Genomic DNA, 21,861 nt, shown 5'->3' with positions numbered 1-21,861 from the left:
GAAACTTATATGATGTACTTCTTAATGTACAGAGAGAGCCTCCTGGAAGAGCTCCTATGAAGCAAGGAGCAATGCATGGGCTCAGGCCATTGCTTAGCACAAGGGAAAAGGGAAGAAGAAGAAGAAACTGGAGAGGACAGAGGGTTTCAATTTGGGAGTGCAGCGCTCTGTCAATCACTGCCAAAGCAGTTTTTGATATCCCCAAGATTTACAGCTCTCACCTACTTCCCCAACTCAAATCTTTCATGGAATTTACTGATTTCCTACAAGCTCCGCACTATAAAACAGTCCCAGTTCTTTACATGCTTGCACTTGGCACAAACAGTGCTGGCATTGCTTGGACACATGCTGCCCAAATTCAGAAAATAAAGATGAAGGATGCAATTTTCCTGTAGCTTTAAATTCATTATAAGAAACACTTTTTTTAAGTGATCCTACTCACTCCAAGAAAATTGGAGCTATTTTATATCATGACATTCAACGTACAGGAAACAGTAAAGTAAGTACTGAAGAGGAATATTCACAGAGAGGAAACGGCAGGAAAGGGACTAGATGAGTATCTTCAACACACATAAAGTTTTCCAGCTCCGTTTCACTTCCTGGGCCAGCTGAGAGTCACTGAGCAGCACTATGCTGTGTCCAGCTGAAAACGTGAAACTCAACCCCCTGACAATCAAAGGAAGGGTGGGAATCTCTCAATGAGCCCGCCGAGGAGGTGGAATGTTGGCCAGACTTCATTACAGGGTATCTCCTGCCTTTCTCTCCTCTGCTGCTTGCTCACTGTGACATCCAAGCTATCAGTCACAGAACTCAGCAGCATGCAGTCGCCTGTACCCCCTGCCCACAGCCTCCCCGTACACTCCCCAGCATGCAGCAGTAATTGCCTTTCCTAATAGCCCACAGCGACAACAGCTGCCATGGCAACCAGCAATGATTTTAATAAGTTTGGTCTGTTTTCAAGGGCAGCACACGCGTGCCGGCACATGAGCAAGTTGCAGACACGCGCCAAGGGGAAGGAGGACCTGCCATCAAATACAAAGGCAGAGTTGAAAACACACTTGGATCAGAGAAACTGCCTATGAGCATTTACCCCCCTCCTCTAGAGGAGGAGCAGACGTCCACTCACTTCTAAAGCAACGCGGATGTGAGAGGGGTTGACAGTGGCATGCATGGTGGTACTAAACATGCAAAGGCTCTCCTTGTGGAGCTACAGATACTACCAGGTGACAGAAGTGACATGCAGCTGCACTGTGGGTACGTCAGGCCACATCAACCCCCCACACTGCTGCTGTCAGCACTGCTGGGATGGACACAGCCAGCCCTGGACACCATCTTGCCTCTCAAAAGGACAGCAGAGGAACACATCCACCACGGTGGAGGCAGCTGGATTTAGAGATAAATTCTTCTCTTTGGCATTACTTATTTTCTACGAGATCAAGAAAAAGAAGCTCTGAGTCAAATGGAGCACAGAGAGAAAGGATCACTTCTTTCAGAACCTATTTACCCCCAGCTTAGCCTCAAGGTACGATTTCACACCATGCACACCAACACAGAGAGTGTGCCCCACATTACACAGGGACTGTGCCCACTGTAAATACCCCACAAACACAAGGATTGGTGGCCCACAGCAAAGGGGTCTTATCAGTCAGACCAACCTACACCAGGTGGTCTAAAGCTGTCTAATCCAGTAGTACTGATACAACATTTGCAGATCATAAATTTAGCACTACTGGGTTTTTTTCAAAAGCCTTTTGAAGGTTTAGCTTTATCAGCTGTCCATCATCCCCTCACCAGCTGCTACAAAGGGACAATTTCTGCTATGCAAACTGCACCAGTATCTATAAACTCCACATAAAAGACTTGGAGGAAACAGACAAGAGAAGCAAACACAATATGGTGAAGCCCAGAATTCCAAACTGGCTGCAAAGCTAAGCATAAAGCATCATTCCAGTCTCACAAGTTATGCAGACTCATGGGAAAGGGAAAAAAAAAAAAAAAACCCAAAAGGTAAATCTGTAGCACCTTTTCCACCATATTATGTATTTTGCACAAGCCTAAAGAAAATATGAAACATCTAACAACTGCATGCAGATCCATATACATAATTAATTTGAATTTTGGTGCTAGGGAAAGATGCTGTAAAACACTGCAAACTATCTTCTGCTAACACAGCAAGCTGCAGAGTAAGGAAAGAGCAGTGTGCAGTTCACCATACCTTCCAAACAGCCTCCAAGGACCACCCTTTAGATGGAGGGGCAGCAATAAAGGAGGCCACTTCGTTCAAACAAGGGGAGGAAAGACGGCCCACTGAACCCAGTGCTCTGAGATTTCTGCTCCTCTGCAGGTGACCTGGGACTTGTTTCATTTCTCTGTACATCACCTCACACCACCTTTCTTCTAACATGAATACTATGCAACTAGGATTTAAGAGGGGCTCAAATCCAGGATAACTAAGGCTAGGCTAAAGAATACAGGGATATGTAACTGCTAAAAACAAAGGATTAAATCAATGAACAGGAACCAAGAGTTCTATTTTGATTCCTGTAATGCTATCTGCCTTGAATAAACTCTGTGGATACACTAGTCTTTGGCTAGTCCATACATGACAGAAAAAACCTCCTGCTACCTAGTGACTGAGCCACATGGGAAGCAGTGGACAAAAAAGACTTCTGGGAACCTACAGTTCTCTTCATCCACCACCTGAGCCATGACTGTGAACCCCTCCCCCAAGCAGTAACACTACTTCATTTCTCTGTACATTCTCCCTTTCCAAGCAGCACATGAAAATGATGCTCCATCCTTGCCAGACTCATTGCCGCCCAGGGGTTTAAATACAGCAGCAATAAATTGACTGGTCCTGTTAATTTAATTCAGCTACATGGGAAATCTGTAAACAGAAGCACAAGCCATGACAATACTATCAGAGAGCTCTGAACACAGAACTGAAAATTTTGCTTTTGGTTATCACTGCTAACCATGCAAGGAAGAAGAAAATTTCATACTGGATATTTTACATTTTTACTGTTTAAGCTCTTGCAGGTAAGAAAGTTTTCTACAGGCAACACTGCTTTTTCTACCCTGCCAATTAGCTTCATACACAACATGCTGAATTAGCATTTGACTAGATACACTTCCAGCAACTCCAGTCCAGTGCTAATTTAACAGACATGACAGTGCCCCTTGAGTCACCAGGGAAGGGCAGGACCACCTGCCCTGGCTCTATTGGGACAGAGTGGTCTTTGGGAGATGACTGATAACCACATCCCATGCTCCCTTCTCACTGCAATTTATTTTCACAGTGCACCTCTTCAAATTCAGCCTGTACAAATGCAACAGTAATCTTTTTCAAGCAACTTCATGAAGATAGTTGCCTCCACGAGGAGCACTGTGCAATAACCATCTGTGTACAAGCATCTTGTTCATGCTTAGAGACCAAAACTAACCATCTAACAAGACTCTGCACCCCAGGAAAATCCATACAAGACACAAAAATATTTATCTGCAAAGTAAAGTTGGGAACTGACTTATTTAGATGCTGTCCCCTACTTAATGTCACTGTATTCACTATCAAAAATCCCACCCAGGAAGCCAGAGGTAGAGAAAGCCCTACAATGGTAGGAATTCATCCATGGAAGAATAACAATGCCACATGTTTACTCCTGCCCAAGGGGTCCAGAGATTTAGGGATTGTCTTTAAAATCCTGTCCTAAAAACAAAAGTAAAAATTGCCAATCCCAGAACCAAGCAGACAGATCTACAGACCTCAGAATCTTTAACTGCAAACTTCCAACATTTCAGGCATCAAGAAACTGATGACACAGTATAAGAAATTGCTTAGGAGAATGTACATAAAATTTGTATTTACCTGAGGATTAGGTAAACTACACAAGCCAAACAAAACACTTGATATTACTGTGCCAGCAGGTCCAGTCAAGTTGTCCACTGTAATGCACCTTTTCCAGACTATATGCATCATCCCTTTATCAAGCACCAAATCCAAGAGAACCAACTTCACAGAATACCTTACAATAGGCAAGAGAGCCCAAGCACAGAGATTTTATGTTTATTTAAACACAAATCTCATAAAAGGGCTTACTAACACCTTGTCAGCAGCAGTGACTAGCTGACACCAGGCATCTTGGAACGTTTCAATGCAAAGGAGAGTCAAACACATCCATCTCCTGCTACACTTCCCAAGGATGGTCAGGGACAGGCACTACTTCAGGCAGACTGTCATCACATTCAAGTCACAGTCAGAGGGTTCCTCATTCTGAGGTAACAAGACCATTCTCTCCAATTTGCTTGCAGATTCCACACATGTACTGAAAACCAACAGAAACAAGAATATAGGATGATCCAGATCTACCGAATCACTATCCACTCCCCATCTACATATTAAAACATGCAAACTGGCTAGTCTTTCTCTGATGCCTCAGAGTTTTGGATGCCAGAAAGGATAGAAAGGAGAACCAGGTTACCAAAGGTCAAAAACAGTGGCTACTACAGAAAGGATGGAACAAATGCTGGAACAATGGAGCTGCCAAATTCTGCACCATGAAGCTACCAAGCCTATGAGCTACTCCTATGATAAATGTCTGCAGTAATCATGAGGTCCAAAAATTAAATAAATAACATGCTGGGAGGGGGGAAAAGCAAAAACTATGTTCCCGTTTTCACTAGAAAGGTCATGCCTATTTAAGGAAACCTTCCCAAGGAACATGGACATGCTCCATCACATCCATCAACTAAGAGTCCAGAGTTAAGTGTAATCACTCATCAAAGAATTCCTAGTCCTTAAAGGGGTAGTGGTTGAAGCAAACCCAACTCATGCTACTCCTGATATGCAAAGCTGTCACAAATACCTGATACCGCCCAAGATGAAAACATCAACCCACTGACCAGCAAAGAAAGAATTCTTACTTAACCCTTTAATCAATATATAACAGGAGGAAAATACACACACAAGAAGTCTCATAGCACCTCCATCTACTCAAGTCAACACCTTCCCCATGGGAAACAACCATCCCTAGGAGAACTTATACATTGGTCTGGCTGAAAGAGAGAGATACACTCAGATATGTTATCAGACCTACAGACAGAGGTTTTAAGGCAGAACACAAAGCATGAAGAATTCTTAGTGGTGTGAATCTGAGATTTATCAACAGATAAAACTTATTTTTCTGAAATTGTAGCATTTAGCACTGACTATATGATATTCCTGTTGAAAGCCAGAAGAGTTCAGGCAAGATGGTGAAATGCAGCAAGCCTTTCCTAGAAGGATCTGATTAGGGGACAAACACAAAAACCAGACCTAACTGTGAACATAATTTCAATTTCCTGGCAAAGCCACACAAAGACATATATATAAGTATATTAACAAGTATCAAGTGGTCAGATAATATATACTCAAATATCAGTCTTAGCCTTATGCACCACATCCATTACAACAGAATTGACAGGTCACAAGTGAGCACTGAGAGAAGGGATGGACAGATTGTATGCTGGTTTTGGCTTTCACAGAGTTAATTTTCTTCACAGTAGCTGTTACGGGGCAGTGTTTGGGATTTGTGCTGGAAACAGTGCTGATAATTCAGGGATGTTTTAGTTACTGCTGAGCAGTGCTTACAGAGTCAAGGCCTTTTCTGCTTCATCCCACCAGTGAGAAGGAGGCTGGGGGTGCACAAGAAGTTGGGAGGGGACACAGCCAGGGCAGCTGACCCCAACTGACCCAAGGGATATTCCGTACCACAGGGCATCATGCTCAGCATATAAAGTTGAGGGAAGAATGAGAAAGGCAGGACAACTGCACTCACTTCAGAGTGAAGTCTGTTTTCCAAAATCACCATTACACACGATGAAGCCCCACCTTCCCTGGGGATGGCTGAATGCCTGCCCGTGGGAAATGGTGACTGAATTCCTTGCTTTCCTTTGCTTGCATGTGTGGCTTTTGCTTTACCTGTTAAACCGCCCTTATCGCAACCCACAAGTTTTTGACTTTTAGTCTCTGATTCTCTCCCCCATGCCAGCGGGAAGGAGTGAGCAGCTGTGTGGGGCTTAAGATTAAAGCACAACAGATAGAAACATCACAGAGTGAAGTTCCATTGTAACCCTCTATCTGACAATCAAAATCCACAGTTGGTCCATTTCCTCCTCCTCTTCTCTGAAGTGTTCTCTGGCCCATGGTTGATATCTAACCATCACACAGACAGCACTATTCCCAAATGCCACTGTCACCTCCTGCTGAGTCCATCCCACCATCGACAATGATGGCCTTGTCTCCCCTGTCTGTGATCGTGACATCCCAGTTCTCACAGCATGAGGCACTTGGCACAAAGACCACCACTCTTAGGGAAATCTAACCAGCCCAGGAAGTCAGACTTTCCCAAGCAGTGTTTAGGTATAAAGGTTAGATTGGGAAAAACCTGCTAGATCCAGCTGGCAACACTAGCAGATGCCAGGTCTCCACTGGATTCATGTGAGCTCTGGAGAGGACACCAGCTTCATCTTCTCCCCGCACTTTAAGGCAATGGGAATTCCCGTAACACATGCAGAGGCACAAAGAAGGCACTGCCAGGTTGGTCTTCATATCCTTTTTCCAAAAAGCAGTGGGATGGGGTGTTTATTCCTCCTCTACGGCTTTGTACTACTTCCAATGTTGTAGGCTGACAATCCTAGCAGTAAGATCAGGCATCCAGCCCAAAACTAGGTTTGTTGCCTGGGGCTCTCTGAAGGTGACAAAACCCCAGCCCTATAACACAATTCTGGCCCACCCTTTACTCAGCTAAGTAAACATCCATGAACATCCATGTAGAAGCAATAAAAAGCAGGCAGTGATGGGATTCATGAAGGATTCATTATTCAGAAAATGAAAAGGAGATACCAAGTCAATGATCAGCCAGGTACTTTTCACCCGAGACACCTGTATCCCAAGTGGCAGGATTCCTTTGCAGCCCTAATGTGTCACAAAGTCTCCTCAGCAAACATGCTTCTGTCCTCCTTGCTGACCCCACAAGCAACTATGCTGAGACTTGTGTCCCAACTATAGGGAGAGCTGCCAGATCCCATTGGGAGCCAGCACAGGGATGGATCAGGAGCCAGTTCCTGCCTTTGCCATCCACACAGCAGCTCTTTGCTTAACAGACCAAAACATGCTTTTTAACTCAAAAGGCAGTGTAGCTACATTTTCTCCTAAAATAACAACTACAAAAGTCAAGGGCTGCAGATTAAAAAATAGCAACTATCCATGCAGCTTCCAGTGTTTCCTCATGTGCAGGGATGTTACAACAAATCACGATTATGTGCTTTTTCCTAACTCCTGCTTCATTCAAGCCTAAGAAGTGCTGTGTTCTGAGCAGTATAAACAGATGCAGACACCAAAAGTTAGGTGGTTTTGTAGTTTAAGACAAGCAGCATCCATTCTACTTAAAAAGTTAGTTAGATTTCAAACCTTATCTTCCAAGTAAAATTTCACTATGATGCTGACCAAATGCCTTAATTCAAGCTATTCTGCTGGGTTCTAAGATAAAGACAACATCACTGTACATCTGCCCAACATGACACCCTTAAGGATCAGCCTACAGAAGCAGGAGACATCATATATATAATGGAAGCTGTAGCAAGCTGTAGATCAAGGATTAAACATCACCAAAATTCGACCTCAATAAAAAAGCCCCAGCTACAATCAAAAATACAAGTAAAAATAAATTAAATTGTAAACATCAATCCCTTTTTTTTTTTTTTTTTTTTTTTTGCAAAACTGGCCTTACTACCAGGTACTTCAATACCCCACTTCCACAGTAAGAGACAGTATACCTTTTCTACCTCTTAGGAAACTAAGAAATAAAATCATAAGTACCTGTGAAGTACCCACACTACAGTGGTGAGTACTGTAAAAGAGACTATTAAAAATTAATAGGTCTGTATTCAGTACAAGGTTTAGGTTATCTGCAGTATATTCAGTTTGGAGTCATACATGGGATGAAAGAGAAGAAATGAAATATTGGATAGTCCAAAACCTGACCTTACACCCATTTTAACTGGTTACATTAAGTTTAATAGCGCTTCAGTGAGCACTATCCATTTGCTGCACTTGTGGAGATGAAGTCATCTCTAAAAACATAAAAGGTATGAACACATAATTATGACCTCACATGATGCCTTCTTGTCACATTCTCCTGCTGGCCAATTACTGGCTATGAGTTCCAGCCCCTTCAATGAGGATGCACCAGGAATTAAAGTTTCTCCAGCTGCAGCCTGCTGTGCACAGGTTCTCACCCTGGCACATTCTGTCTCCTCAATCCTCTGCATGGAGGAGACGGCACCTGCAGTTCCAGACCATCCAGGACAAACGTAACTCCAGCACCACGGCAGAGCTGCACACCTCTTCCTAGAACTAGAGCACTGAGAGCATTCTGCATTTCCACACACTTCAACTTCTGCTTTGGACAAAACAAATAACAGGATGGGCAGGTGCTTCAGAAGCCAGCTGGATTCTCCTGCAGGCTGTCCAAGAGACATTCAGATCTGCTGCTGCAAATCAGCAGCAGTATTGCATACAATTTATTGCCTCAGTTTCCTCCATGATTCAGATCATTCCTGAGGCCACTGTAACACAGACATTTGTCTCCCACCCTCATACATGCCAACAGCCCCAGGACATCTGCCCATACCATGCTGCCAGCCTCCACTTCCTTTGGCATGCCCCACGGTTCCACCTGCTGCAGCAACATCACAGCCTGGGCTTCCTTCCCTGAATGAACCTTTTGGATCTCCCCAGGCTGGGTGGCTGGTCCTACTCATGGGAGCAGAAGCAGCACCACTCAGAGGGGTCTTTAATCCCAGGAACAACCCCAGGTCACTCCAAAGCTGAGCTTTAAGAACTAGTGCCTACAGGCAAGGAGAAGCACCTACAAGACCTACTCCATCCTGACCCAGCTTTGCTCCAAAGCTACACAGGGCTTTTAACACTAAATAAGGGTAAGAAAGAGCCCTCTGATGGATCTGCTATCCAGGACAGCAGAGTACAAAGGGTAATGAAGAAGCCATTGCTTACACTTCCCCTTATTTCTTCTTCCCACAAAAGGGAAACAAAGACACAGAACAAAATAAAATCAAAGAGCCAGACAGAGATGGCTCAGGAGCCGCATCTCCCTCAGGTGCTGCTCAGAGAGACGTGCTTGGCTACTCCACCTGCAGATCTGGGGATCCAGGAAGAAGGTGCCCAGCCCTGCAGCTGGGCAGAGCCTGGCCTGACCTTCCCCCTGCCTCACTGCCCGAGGTCAGTGAGCAGGCTGGAGGGAAAGGCGACCTTCCCACCCCTGTCCAGGCAGGAGAACAGCAACCACAAGCAGCAATTTATAGCACCAGGATCCCAGCTAGAGGCTCCCTTCAGCCCACACAGCACTAAATCAAGGCTTTTTAGTGATGCCTTGGTGGGATTTTCTTCCTGGGCATCACCTCAACAGTGACAATCACTCCAAATTTCTGCAAGAATCTCCTACAGAAATAACAGTGGGAAAGCTGTGCAGAAAGCCTCAGTTTAAAGTGCACAGTGCTCCAGTCCCTTGAAGAAACCTGAGACGGATCCAGATCCCAAGGCCTCAAAGGCCTCTGGGGAGCGTATTTTGATATTTGTGACACACAGAAAAGGCACATAAGGTTGATTCTTTAGCCTCTCTATTAAAAGAAATTTAGCTATGCACAGTCAGAGGGAAAAAGTGCTGACATGATGAGGGTTTTGTGCCCCTTAACTTGGTGCAGCTTCTTCCTGATCTCTATGCTAATACCTGCATTATTGCTGAGGCAATTATGAGCAGATAAAGTCATGCAAGAACAGCAACAAGTGCTCAATTCCATGCTCTTTGAGGCAAGCATCCACATCTTTCTGCACCATGAACTCTCCTAGATACAGGCAAACATAAGCAATGGCCCCAGTAACACACAGCCACTTCAAAAACATGCCAGCCTGAATCCCACTGTCCTATCCAAGTAGAAGATCTCATTGCCTCTTTTCTAATCAGTGTGAACCACAAGTACCCTCTGCCCACACTCCAAAGGTTAGGAGCCGGCACAGTGGCATAGCTGACTGACCACCAATGTCATACCAAGTGAGCTGACAGAAATTGCCAAAGTTTCCTGCTCTGCCCAAGCTGATGTTGGATCCAGCTCTAGTTCAGCTGATGCTGCTCATTAAACAAAGGGTCTTTTGTATACAACCTTTCTTTCTTTGTGGCCACTTAAATGCCTCCTATCACTGCTAAGGAGTTGGAGTCTCATGTCTTTTGGCCCAGCAAGAGAGATGACAGGGGTGATTTAGATAGATGCTGTATGTACATGTGACAAGCCAAATGAGAGAGAGACTGGAATGGTTCACAAACACCCTGGAAATCTTCCAGAACCCAGAACACAGGTTAGAAATCTAGAAAACTACATGACCTTTCTCAGCAAAGCTTTCCTGCAGGAGAGGTAGCCAGACACAGCTCAGCAGGACAGCTTGGCAGAGCCCTGACAGGGAACACTGCAGGGTCAAGAGGGTGGCATGGTCCGGGACTGCTGAGGACTCTTTCATCCAGTCCCTGCCATTGTTGGATTTGGCTCCTACAAGTATCTCTAACTCAACCTGGAAAAAATGAGATGCATGCAAGAAAGAAAAGCAGAGGGAGGGGGAAGCATGCTGGGGAAAATATATACACATCCTTCAAACTGAATTTACAAAAGATTGCTAGCAAAATTAAATTTACTGGAGAGCAAAGGGAGTTAAGGCCCAAAATGCAGTCAAGCAGCTCTAATCCCTAAACATTGGGATTATCTCATGACAGCTACACTCAGGTGTCCACTCAATACAACTGTAAGATGTAGATCAACAGAATGCTTCAATGAACTGGAACTCGTTACCTCTAATTGCTTCTCTCACTTCTCTTCTGGATGTTCCTCTGATCCCTCAGCCACTGCTTTTCAACAGCAAACACACAGACAGAAGGTCAAGTAATATCAGAGACGGGCAAATTAAATAAGAGATTTCCAGACAACAAAAACATCTGCCCTTCTCTTTGACTTCATACAAAAACTAAGGTTTGCTGAGTGCCACAAGGCAAGTCAGCAGCATAGACTGACAGGTTTTAAAACATCTTCAACTAATGTGATTCCTAACATTTTCCAGAGGGACAGAGGTTTCTGTGAAGCCAACCAAACACTGCTAACAACAGGCTTTATTTTTCTAAGCTAAGAGGGGTATGTCCTTCAGCAGCAGTTTCCAGGGGGCCACAGACCACACACAGAATCGTGTTCAGATCCATCTCAACTTCAGTTTGGCTTCCCTACCTCTAGTGCAAATGAAGCAGTCGATTCATTTTATTTTATTTTACTGCTGCCTCCTTTGCATCTCATGTCTTCTGGTACTCCTGCTGCCACCAGCCTCGCTGCAGCAGTGGCTGAAAGGGCAGTCACAGTAAAGCACGAAGCCAGCACAGGAATACAGCTGCTAAACCTTCAGTGACCAGCACATCTCTGAGACAACCTTGAACACAGAAGGGCAAGCCCCCAGTGCAGAAGGGCAAGGCAGGGGCCCTGCTTGCTGCATCACTGGGAGGAACAGCCGACAGAGGGCATTCCACAGGATGTGCCTGGGAGCTCCAAACTCAGCTAGGTGGGCAACCTTTCCAACATGCAAGGGAGAGACCAGGCCTCCTGCAAAATACCAGAGCACTCGTGCTTCTAAACGGGAATTTGAAAGGAAAAATAAAAAGCTTTTGTCTACAGCTGGTACACATATGCAGAAGGAAACCATCTCCAGTAGAGCCAGATCTGTTTGGCTTCCAACCTCTCAAACGTGGCCATCACCTTTAAACACAAACCTCTGGAATCTACAGAGAAATACTGAGAGAGCCGGAAGGAGTACTAAAGCACACAGAATACTTCACTTGGGCTTTCCATTTTCCTAAATATGGCAAGAAAAGAACCAACATTAAAGCACTCTTAACAACTCTAAAATCCCAACTTTCAGTCTGTTTGCCAAAGGTTTTCTTTGAACTGGAGATTTTCTAAGTTTTCCCAGACTGTGTCAAGTCTAACTCATAACATTCAAATATTTTAAAAAACAAAGGGCAAAAGAAAACAGAGAAACAACAACAAACTTAGAGGTGATTCATTACATCTCATCACACCAGCAATACTTTGTTGAAACAGCATCCCAGGAAACCTCATCCTGGATCCAAGGCAGGGGTCGAAAGACTGAAATGTCATTTCTTGTACTATAATATCTTGTACCCCCTGCATTGCTCTGCACCTCTTTACAAAGATAGTCATACCATGAAAAATAAGAGGGAGGAAAAAGCTAACCTGATTACAGAGCTTTTCCACAATTTACTGGAACTAGATGTTCTCTTGTGTAAGATTTAAAAATACAGACTTCCAAAGGGTCCCTCACAGCACAAAAGCTGTTCTTCACTGCCCCCATCTCAATTACAATCCCAGTCAGCCCTCTTGTAAAATCAAACCTATCTAAACATTATCAGCAGATTGCTTTCTTGCCATCCTCTAGAGCACCACAACCAGGCCACAGCTTGAACAAGGACACCGGTTGTCATGAAACACCAGTCATGTCCCCACTCTCCCCTTTCTGGGGCACTCTGCAGTTCAAGGCTTCCAGTCACTGTGCTGGGAAGAAGTCAGGCTGGTAGAGGGTGTCACAGACCATCTTCTGGCTAACAGTACGATGAGAGACAGCAGACTTTCTTGCGGAGCAAAGACTTATCGTCGATTACATCATCTTTTAGTCACAGGGGACTGATCTCAACACCACTAGTCATCTTTATGAACCCTGTGCTGACATGGCTGAATGACAACACAAAGTCACCACTCATTGCTGCCACTAAAGGTTTATGTGGACTGGGCAAGGCACAGACCACAGCTGCATGAACTGTCTGTCCTGACCAGTTGGCCAAGCTCAGGGTTGCAAGGAGAGTCATTTTCCCAAATACCCAGGGATACTGAGCACACATCTCATTCATGAAAGAGGAACAAGGATTACTTCTTTTCACACCTTGCATCTAATTCCACCCATGTATTACCACCAAGTATGATTTTAATTTACTAACCAGCCTAGACCCCATAAAAAAGTTAAATCAAAATTCAGCTTGGGGACTAAAAGAGGAATGGATTAACTCATTCAACCCCATGCAAAGCAGGGGCAAGATATTTTAGTAACTTTTTCAGCAGTGTAAACTGTCTGGTACACCTCTAGCACCTGGAAGGGGAAGACAAAAAGAGCACCTTGGGATTACACCCTTGTCTGCAGTTTCAAAGAGAAAGGGACACTTCCCAGATAGCCACAACACTTCTCATCTTTCATCACACAAGGAACAGAGGAGGAGAGAGATTGTTGCAAGGGTACTTTCTCTTCCATCTGTGCAGCAGTCAGTATTTTCTGACAAGAAGCAAATACAGCTGCATCAACAACTGCATTTCAGTACAGTTTCACAAGTGACTTAAGCTAATATAGCTTTCTTTTTTTGTCTTCTCCCCTGTGTTAGGCATTATTTTTACCCAGATCAACAAGCTGATCCAAATGATTCAGTCATCCAAGTCGGCAAACAGAGCATGAGTTAGTTCCTTGCTAGTATTTATACAGTTATATCAGCAGTACCTTTGGGACCCTTTACTTCCAAAGCTTACAAACCTATCCAAATACTTCCAGGTGACATTCCTGGCCGGTAGCATTTGACTTTTGCCATTTTTGGAACAGAGAGAGCTAAAACCCAGCAGTTCCTGGTAGACCTTTTCCTCCCACGCCACGATTAACTGAAATATGTCCCAGAAGCAGATAGCAGCCATGATCCGATTTGTCCCAATCCCAACTCAAGCAGCTTTACACCACCCTCCTAACAAGATCAGCACTGGCCAAACACCATTTATCCAGCCTGATCAAAGATGGATTAGATAATGAAACCCTAACTGCATAAGCTGTCTGAGCATGCTGGCCTGAGACAGCAGAAAACAAGAAGCCCAGTAAATCTAAGGGCTACTCGAAGCTTTTAGGCAACCCCAGCCCCAAAGTCTTAATAACTAGCTACTGGCTTATATTCCTATAGCCTAGTTTTGATATTTCATGCTAATAGAGCCCCTAAAAATCTATTCGTTTTACAGCTACATTAGTAATTTCTACAGCTAAATTATTTATTTCAGCGTTACACACTGTGTTTATATCCTGAGCCACTGGTAGGTACAGGTTATTCAAAGAAGAAATGGTGGTGGGTACAGCATTCCGTGATTCCTTGCTATCAGCCCAGAGACATGAGGTCACCAAGTTTACACAGCAACAACCCGTGGCTCTGGAACAGGAAGTAGAAAATTGACAGGATCTCCAGGAAAAACAAGGTACAACTATTGCTGGTCTTATTTCCAGCTTTCGGAAAGCCTCTAGTACATAAGAGAGAGAGGAAAAAAAAAACATCAAAGAATAGGCTCTTTATTACTCTTGTAAGCATTACATACAGTTCAACATAGAGGATTTACTAAAAAGTAGCTGTTATTCTAAAATAAGGTACTTCAAAAGAAGGCACTATCTGAACAGAAATCCTTATGAAGGGCAATCTTGTGTTTTGTCTTTTAAGGAAAAAAGATACTGAATTTCCCAAACATTAAAGAAAATATTTTCCTACCTCTGATGTTACTGGTAAGTTTGGCTTCTAATTTGGTACTTCTTGCTTGCAAACATGAGAAGATTCTCCAAATATATAAACTACAGTTTTTAAAACCAAAAAAAAAAGGTCAAAGGAAACTTCTGGACATAGAATTATAGAATAGTTTGGTTAGAAAGGATCTTAAAGATCACCTAGTTCCAAATGATGGTATGTATTTGTACACATACACACATATATATGTTTGTTTTAATATTTTATAATAAAAGGATTGAAAAATCTTTCCATATACATAGATATGGAAAGATTAAAATGAAAAATGCCAAATAAGTACAATATGGGTAGCCTAACCTGAAGAACAGCTACACTGACTACAGACACACTTAAAAACTGGGCTCCAATAATTGCACCTCACCTAATTTCTCCACTGTTTCCCACTATTTGGTACAGAAATAAACCTCAGCTTTCTGCTAATTAATTCCACAATTAACTCCTACTATCATGACCACCAGCATTACACACACTGCTTCACACACACACTGTTGTAGCCCCATGGTTGAACACTGCAATCTTACAATCTTGCGTTATTCATGAAACAGACAAGACACATTTCAATGTAAATATAGGGGGGAGTCTTTTATCTGTAGAGAAACTGTACTAATTTGCAATTAAAAACAAACAAACAAAAAAACCCAGACTTTTGCTAAACCAGCCCAAGACCCTTCATGGGCAATTTTCAGTTATTTACCCAGGTTTATATCAAAACCAGCCAGTTAAACCACTACATGCAGGGTAAACTGGTGCACCTTCTGTAACTACACAGGATCTCTGCCTCAGTTCAACTCTGAAGAGCTGGAAGAATTTCATGGCAGCATGCTTGTGCACTCATTCATAACTCCTAGCAAGACACACTGTATAAATACTCCGATGCTGAGCATCTTTCTCCTTGCAATTGTACACACTGCCTGAGTCATACCTGACACCTATGTGTGGGAGGACACACTACTTGAAGGGATAAAAGAGCACTGCACGATTTTCACTGCCCTTGGGAGAGCACAGGCAGCAGCACTTGGGTATGAAGCTCCAGCAAGTGCTCAGGCCACACTTGGGAAAGCACAATGCTGTGGGGTGGAGAGACCACCATGAAAGGCTGAACATCAGACAGAACCACAAACAAAACCTTCCTGCCACAAACTCCTTAAAAATAAATAATTTTTGAACATGAAAACTGGGGACAGCCTGGGAAATAAAAAGGGAAGAGTGTGGGCCAGCATTTGACATTTTGATAAGAAGCACCATGGAAAGAATAGGATGCTCCCTTTGGAAAGCCAGGAGCGCTTACCAACCCCAGAAAAGGTGAGAAGAGAAACAAGCACAGATGAATAAATCACTCTGTTTCCAAAGAGCTCTGATATCCTCATCACGAGAGACAGAAGCAGCAAAGGCTAGTGCAACTGCCATAATAAAACAACCCTCCACAACACCCAGACAAAGGGAGGCAGAAACACCTTGGCAGCATCACCCCACAAACACAAAGGCCAACGCACCTGAAACAAGCGATGTTTTGGGGACGATCAAACCGCGCAGGCAGGAGACGACAGAAACGTGGGATTCTGAACCAACACAGCAGACGCCCCACTACCCCGCTTCCCAGGCAGCACCTGGGATTTCTCCTGGAGCCGTACAAGCCCCAGGCGCCGCGGGTAAACCTCGCCGGCCGCGGAGCGCTGCCGGTGTCCCGCACCCGGCCCCGACACCGCGGCCTCCCCGGGCTGCCCGGCGGTGCCCGGGGCGCCGGACCCGGCGGCGGCTCCCCTGGGCCCCGCGCCGCCGCCCCACGTGCTGGCTGCGCCCCCGGGAGCCGCCGGGCTCGGCCCGGGGAGCCCGGGGGGAGCCCAGCCCCGCTCGCCTGGCTGCCCGCGGGGAAAGGGCCGCACGCCCGAGCGCAGCGCGCCGCATCCCGCAAACCGAAATCAAACGCGGCCCGGCCCGGCCGAGCCCCGGGGAGGGAGAACCGGGGACGGCCCGGCCCTGCCCGCTACCTGCATGCCGCCGCCGTCGGCCTCCGCCTCCGTCCGCAGCCGCTTGCTGTGGCCGCCCTCCGCGCCGTCCCCGCCGGGCATGGGCTGCTCCAGCTCCGGCTCCCGCTTCACGCCGCGGGCGGACCCCGCGCCGCCGCCGGCCAGGAGCTGCGGCTGTGGCTGCTGCTGCTGCGGGGGCTGGCCGCCCTCCGCCATCCGCGCCGCCGGAGCCCCGGCCGCCCCCCGCCCCGATCGCCCCGCTCTGTCACCGCGGCGCCCGGCGCTGCCGGAGGAGCGGGCGCGGCAGGAGGAGAAGGAGGAGGGCGGCGAACCCCGCGCCGCGACCGGAGCAGCAGCGGGCGCGCCGGGCTCCGACCCACCGGAGCGCCTCGGTCACGGGCTCGGCGGCGGCTGGGGAGGGGCCGGAGCCCCTCGGCAATCTCCGGAAACGCCGCCGGAGCAGCGCGACCCCCGCTCGGAAACCTTCGGCGGCGGCGGCGGCGGCGCCGGGCGGGGCGGGCGGGGCGGGCCGCGGGCGGAGCGCGGGGCGGGGCGGGGCCGGCGCGGGGCTCCGGGCGCCGCGGAGCCGCACGGGGCGGCGGGAAATGGCCGCTCGGCTCGGCCGCGCCGCGCTCGGCTGCGGGGCTGCGCCCAGCCCGCCGCGGGCCGGGCCGCGGCCGCCCTCTGGGGACTCGCGGTGGTGCGGGACCCCCGGCGGGGCTGCGGCGGTCACTTGGGCCGTGGCAGTGCGGGCACCCAGCCCTCGGGCAGAGCCGGGTCTCTCCTCCCGGGCTGGCTGGGTCCCGGCCCCGCTGGCGCAGAGTTGCCTCTCGGCGTGAGGTTTCCGCAGCGCTTCTGTAAAGAAGTGAGGCGAATCTGGGGTGATGGGTACCGGTTTGGCCCCCGCTCCAGGAGGATCCAGCAGCAGGGGATGTGGTGCCAGCTCCGTGCCCGTATCCCCGCTCTGCACAGCCTCGCACCACTCGGGCATTGTGTTCTTCCCGGCCTTTCCCAGGCCTCTGCCCTGCACCTCACTCCAGGGCTCACCTCCCAGCCCCAGAGCACATCTGATTTCTTGAGAAAGGGACTGCACGGGTTTCCTGTCCCTAATGGCTTCCGTGAGTTTCTCCTGCACTTATATACATATAAATATATCTCCTCATTTTTTCTGCTGCATATGACTTCCAGCCAGATGGAGACACCAGTCTACAAGAACCCAAAGCCTGTTTGTCAGCCCTTTTGTGTGTCTCCACATTTTTGATCTTGAGGAACAAATCTGGGATCCTCAACCAAAACATAAAGTTGATTTTATTTTTCAGCTGCTATCTGGTAGCACTGTGGACAATATCTGCTCTAGAATGAGGAAGGCATAGGCAGCCTGTGTTGTCCTGAACGTAGTCTGGCAGCCATGGCAACTTGATGGAGAACTAATCCTAAAATCATAATACAAATCTGTGGTTGGCTTGATTATGGGATGGGAATGCCACTCCTGCCTGCCAACAATTTGGAGAAAAGGGAAGAAACTAAAAATGGAGTTGGTCGGTGTGAGGAAGCCTTTCTTGACTTCTTGAATATCACCATGTGTAACAAAGCCTGGGGACCGGTTAGATTATCTTAGTGTTCCACATTCCCTGTATGTGCTACATCTGTTGATCTTCGTGAAATTATAGAGCCTTTCGTTTTGAGTGACAGTTACCATACATGACTCCAGTCTTCCCTTACACCACATTTTTCCTCATCCAAAAATAGTTCTCAAGGCCACGTTGAAAGCTATTTTAAGTGTTATGTTTTCTGCTGAGGTGCCAGCTTGTCTCCTCCAGTGACGGGGGAAATCTCTTTTTTTCAAAATGATTGCAAATCCCCATGGAGTGGCAGGCACCCAGAAGACAATTACATGCAGCTTTTGTCTGCTCACCCACCAAGGGTAAACACATGTCTCATTCATCTTGACTGGGTTTGATAAAATGAGCCAGACTGTCAAACAACACTGAAGGAACATGTTCAGTCCATTCTTGGCTTGGAAAGAAGCTGAAATTCTCATGACTGGGATGCTGCTCATACAGAGAAAAGCAGTGTTTCTGTATTTCTCTTCCTCCCCTAATTTTGATGAGGGATTCTACATGAATGGTCCAGGTTAAGGTATTGCCTGTGAGGAGCTGCAGAAGGCTTCAACCTTCAGACAAGTTAGGAATAAACAGTTTGGAGAGAAATCTTGGTAGCACTCCTCTCGCTGTGGTAACTGAGTGTCTGTCCGACACTTCCCTTGGGGATATCAAAGAAAGGAGTTGACTTATTGTGCCCAGCTTCCATTTTTCTCTTCCCTTTCTCCTAACTCCATTTCCACCATCTCCTGCCATGCAGGTGCCAAAGCTGCTGCCAGTTCTCCCTCGCATCCTGTGTGCACATGGTCTGTGCTGCAGGGCAGCTCCTGGCAGAGCTGGCAGTGCCATAGGCAAATACCTGGGTGAGGCATTTTCAACTGGCTGTGGAATGCAGCCTGCCAGGGGAGGAGCCAGGACCACCACAGAGCACAGAGCACAGAGCACCCTGAGTTGTGGTGCAGGGAAGAGCTGAGGGGGATCCTGTGCCTTCCTGCCAAAGTGACCTGCCCACTGCCACGCTCTGTGCCATTGTGAGCTTTCTGACACTACTTCTGTGTTACTACACACTACCATTTATCCAGATCTTTCCATTTCCTCTTAAAATAAGATTAATTAATTTATCTTCATGGTATGTTTGTGGGATAGGTATTATCTCCATTTTACAGATGGGATATGAGGCATTCCTGAAGTCACAAAAAAGCTTTTGATCTTAGACACAATCTTAATCCGTTGATTTCCTTTCACACAACCCAGCTGCCTTTTAGGTATTTGTATGTGACATCTGAGACATACTAAATAGACAGCTGACTCCTCTGTTAACCCTTCCACTGCTGCACAGCACTCTTGCCAAAGGCTCCTATATGCTGTGATTTCATGGGCAAATTTGCAGAGCGCTTACTAGAACTTTGTCTTTGACAGATCAAAGAGAGGTAATCCTAAAATATGTTCTCCTTGCAGAGAGTTCCCAGAAATTGGTATGAAGAGTATATCTTTCCTGAACAGATTAATGTAATTTTAGAATAAAATTGTGGTGGTTTCCTCCCACCAGAAGGACATCTTCTGAAGAGATTCCTTGGAGAAACATGTGCTGGTGCTCCCACTGAGCAGGAAATCAGGTGGCATCAGGATGCCTGGTTTGAAATGGAAGTACAAAGGGCTGGGTCCCAGAAGGTGCTTGAATGGAACAGAGGAAGTGACTCATGAAGGTTCTAAGGTACAGACATGAAAAGAGGCACAAACTCAGTTATTAGCCTTTGGCTATAAGGTATAGAAATCAACTGAGAACTGTTTCTTGCTGCTTCCATCATCTACACACCATATCTCACCCTGCTGACCAACTCTCTCTTGCCCTTTCAGCCTCCAGCAGCTTTGTTCCTCTCCTTCATGGAGGATTTTGTCTCTCTGTTAAGTGGGTCAGGTGGGTTCTAGTGCCTTGCCCAGCCCTGCTGTTTCTGTCCAGTCAGACAAACCTCTGAAGCCAAATGCTCTTCCTCCTCACAGCAGTACTCCCACAGGTGATGAACTGCCGCCAAGGCAGAGTTTCAGCCTGGACTTTGGTCCTGGTTTCGCAGGAAGCGGCGATGAAGCTTTCAGTAGTAACTAGTGTGCGTAAAGGTTTCTTCATCCTTATCTCAGGCAGCAATTTGCTACAAAATTTTACTAGCAGAAGCTGCCTTTTCTTGTAACCAGTTAGTACACAGCTGAAAATATAATACATAACCTAAGTCAGCAAAATCCAAAGACCTTGTCACCTGGCCCAAACCGTGTGCCAGGAGGATGCCAGTGCCCAAGCAGCGGCACAACGCCAACATCAATATGTCACTGTGACGCAAAGGTGCTGGCAGCTGTCAGTCGCTGGGCCAGCACCCACAATGCACCCTCTCTTTTCCCAGTGCCACCTCTTGCAATGAGGACACCTGGCTTCAGGAAACGCCTCCAAGCACCTGGCACTCCAGCAAGGCAGCAGTGTCAGCAGCTGGGAATCCACCAGAGAGCTCAGAGCAAAACCTTCTTGACTCATTTTCCTGTTTCCTGCAGCACATTTATGGCTGCTGTTTGCTTGGTCTGTGGTTCTGTGGGGCATCAGGCTGCACAGCAGGTGTGGCACTTCAGGTGTCCCAATGCTGCTAAAGCAGGGTGGCACCTGCAGCACAGATGCAGTTACCTACGTGGATGCAATTAGTATAAAAATGCCATCTGCCTGCGCCGCTTGTGCCTGGGGGGATGGGAAATAATGTAGATCTTTCAGCACTTTTAACATGAAATGGCATCCCTCTGTATCCTAAAAACGTGTAATAGCAGAAAGGTATGTGAAGAGCACATCTGGGAGATGAAAGATCTCTTGTTTTCCTGTTGAGATGGCAGGGCTGACTGGATAAATAAGACCGAGATAATGACCAAGCTAAACAGTGTGAGCCACAGAGGTACCACAGGGTACCTCCCTTCATAGGGACACAGTCCAAAAGGAAAAAAAACCTCATTAGCTCTCCCCTACCCACTGGATGCCAGAGATCCAGTACTTGGGAAATACCTGGCGCTTATTCCCCGTGGCTGCCTGTCATGAGTGAACCAGAGGCTGCTGAAGGCTGGAGTCCACATCAAGGGGCCAGCAGTGGCTGCTGTTCATACAGTTCCCCAGTGGCCTGGCTGCACATCTGTGACTGTGTCTCTCAAGCACCTCAGGGCTGTGGCACCCTCTCCTCTCTCAGACACCAGTCTGTGGCAGCCTGACATATTCAGCTTACACGGGCCACAGACAAAGAGAGAGTACCAATCATTATTTGCAACTGCGCATTTCCAAATAGGCTGGAGGCCACACACACAGCTTGAGAAGGGCAAATGCCCCGCTGGAGGCAATGTTCATTCCTGGTGTAACAGGGAGATAGAGCAAAGGACAAAGCAAAACATTCTCTGTGGTGGCTGGGCACATCGTGGAACGGAACAGGGGCGAGGAACGGGGGTTATCTCGTAACTCCTGTTCATTTTCAGTGAAGCACCCTGTTTATTAGAGCCCTTAGCTACAACTCAATTTACTACATGGCTAATCTCTGGAGTTGAGGCTGATTCTTCCTCCCTAATTCGTTTATTGAAAAGCTTCTGAAA

At 46.8% G+C, this 21,861-nt stretch overlaps 1 protein-coding gene across 5 annotated transcripts in view; it reads right to left on the bottom strand.

The window, feature by feature from the left end:
* RBFOX2 (RNA binding fox-1 homolog 2) overlaps positions 1 to 17,171 on the bottom strand; it is a 171,150-nt gene extending 153,979 nt beyond the window's left edge. For 2 of the 5 annotated variants that reach the window (XM_030263083.4, XM_041713563.2), the window contains exon 1: positions 16,679 to 17,171. In XM_030263083.4, the coding sequence (XP_030118943.1) occupies positions 16,679 to 16,873 (195 nt within the window). In that variant the 5' untranslated portion in view covers positions 16,874 to 17,171. The remainder of the gene's footprint in view (positions 1 to 16,678) is intronic. The other 3 variants (XM_030263088.4, XM_030263091.4, XM_030263089.4) reach the window with 3 other exon arrangements.
* Between the last annotated feature and the right edge of the window lie 4,690 nt (positions 17,172 to 21,861).

The sequence above is a fragment of the Taeniopygia guttata genome, chromosome 1A (assembly GCF_048771995.1).
Source record: "Taeniopygia guttata chromosome 1A, bTaeGut7.mat, whole genome shotgun sequence".
Lineage (NCBI taxonomy): Eukaryota > Metazoa > Chordata > Aves > Passeriformes > Estrildidae > Taeniopygia > Taeniopygia guttata.
This window is presented reverse-complemented; position numbering and strand designations above follow the sequence as displayed.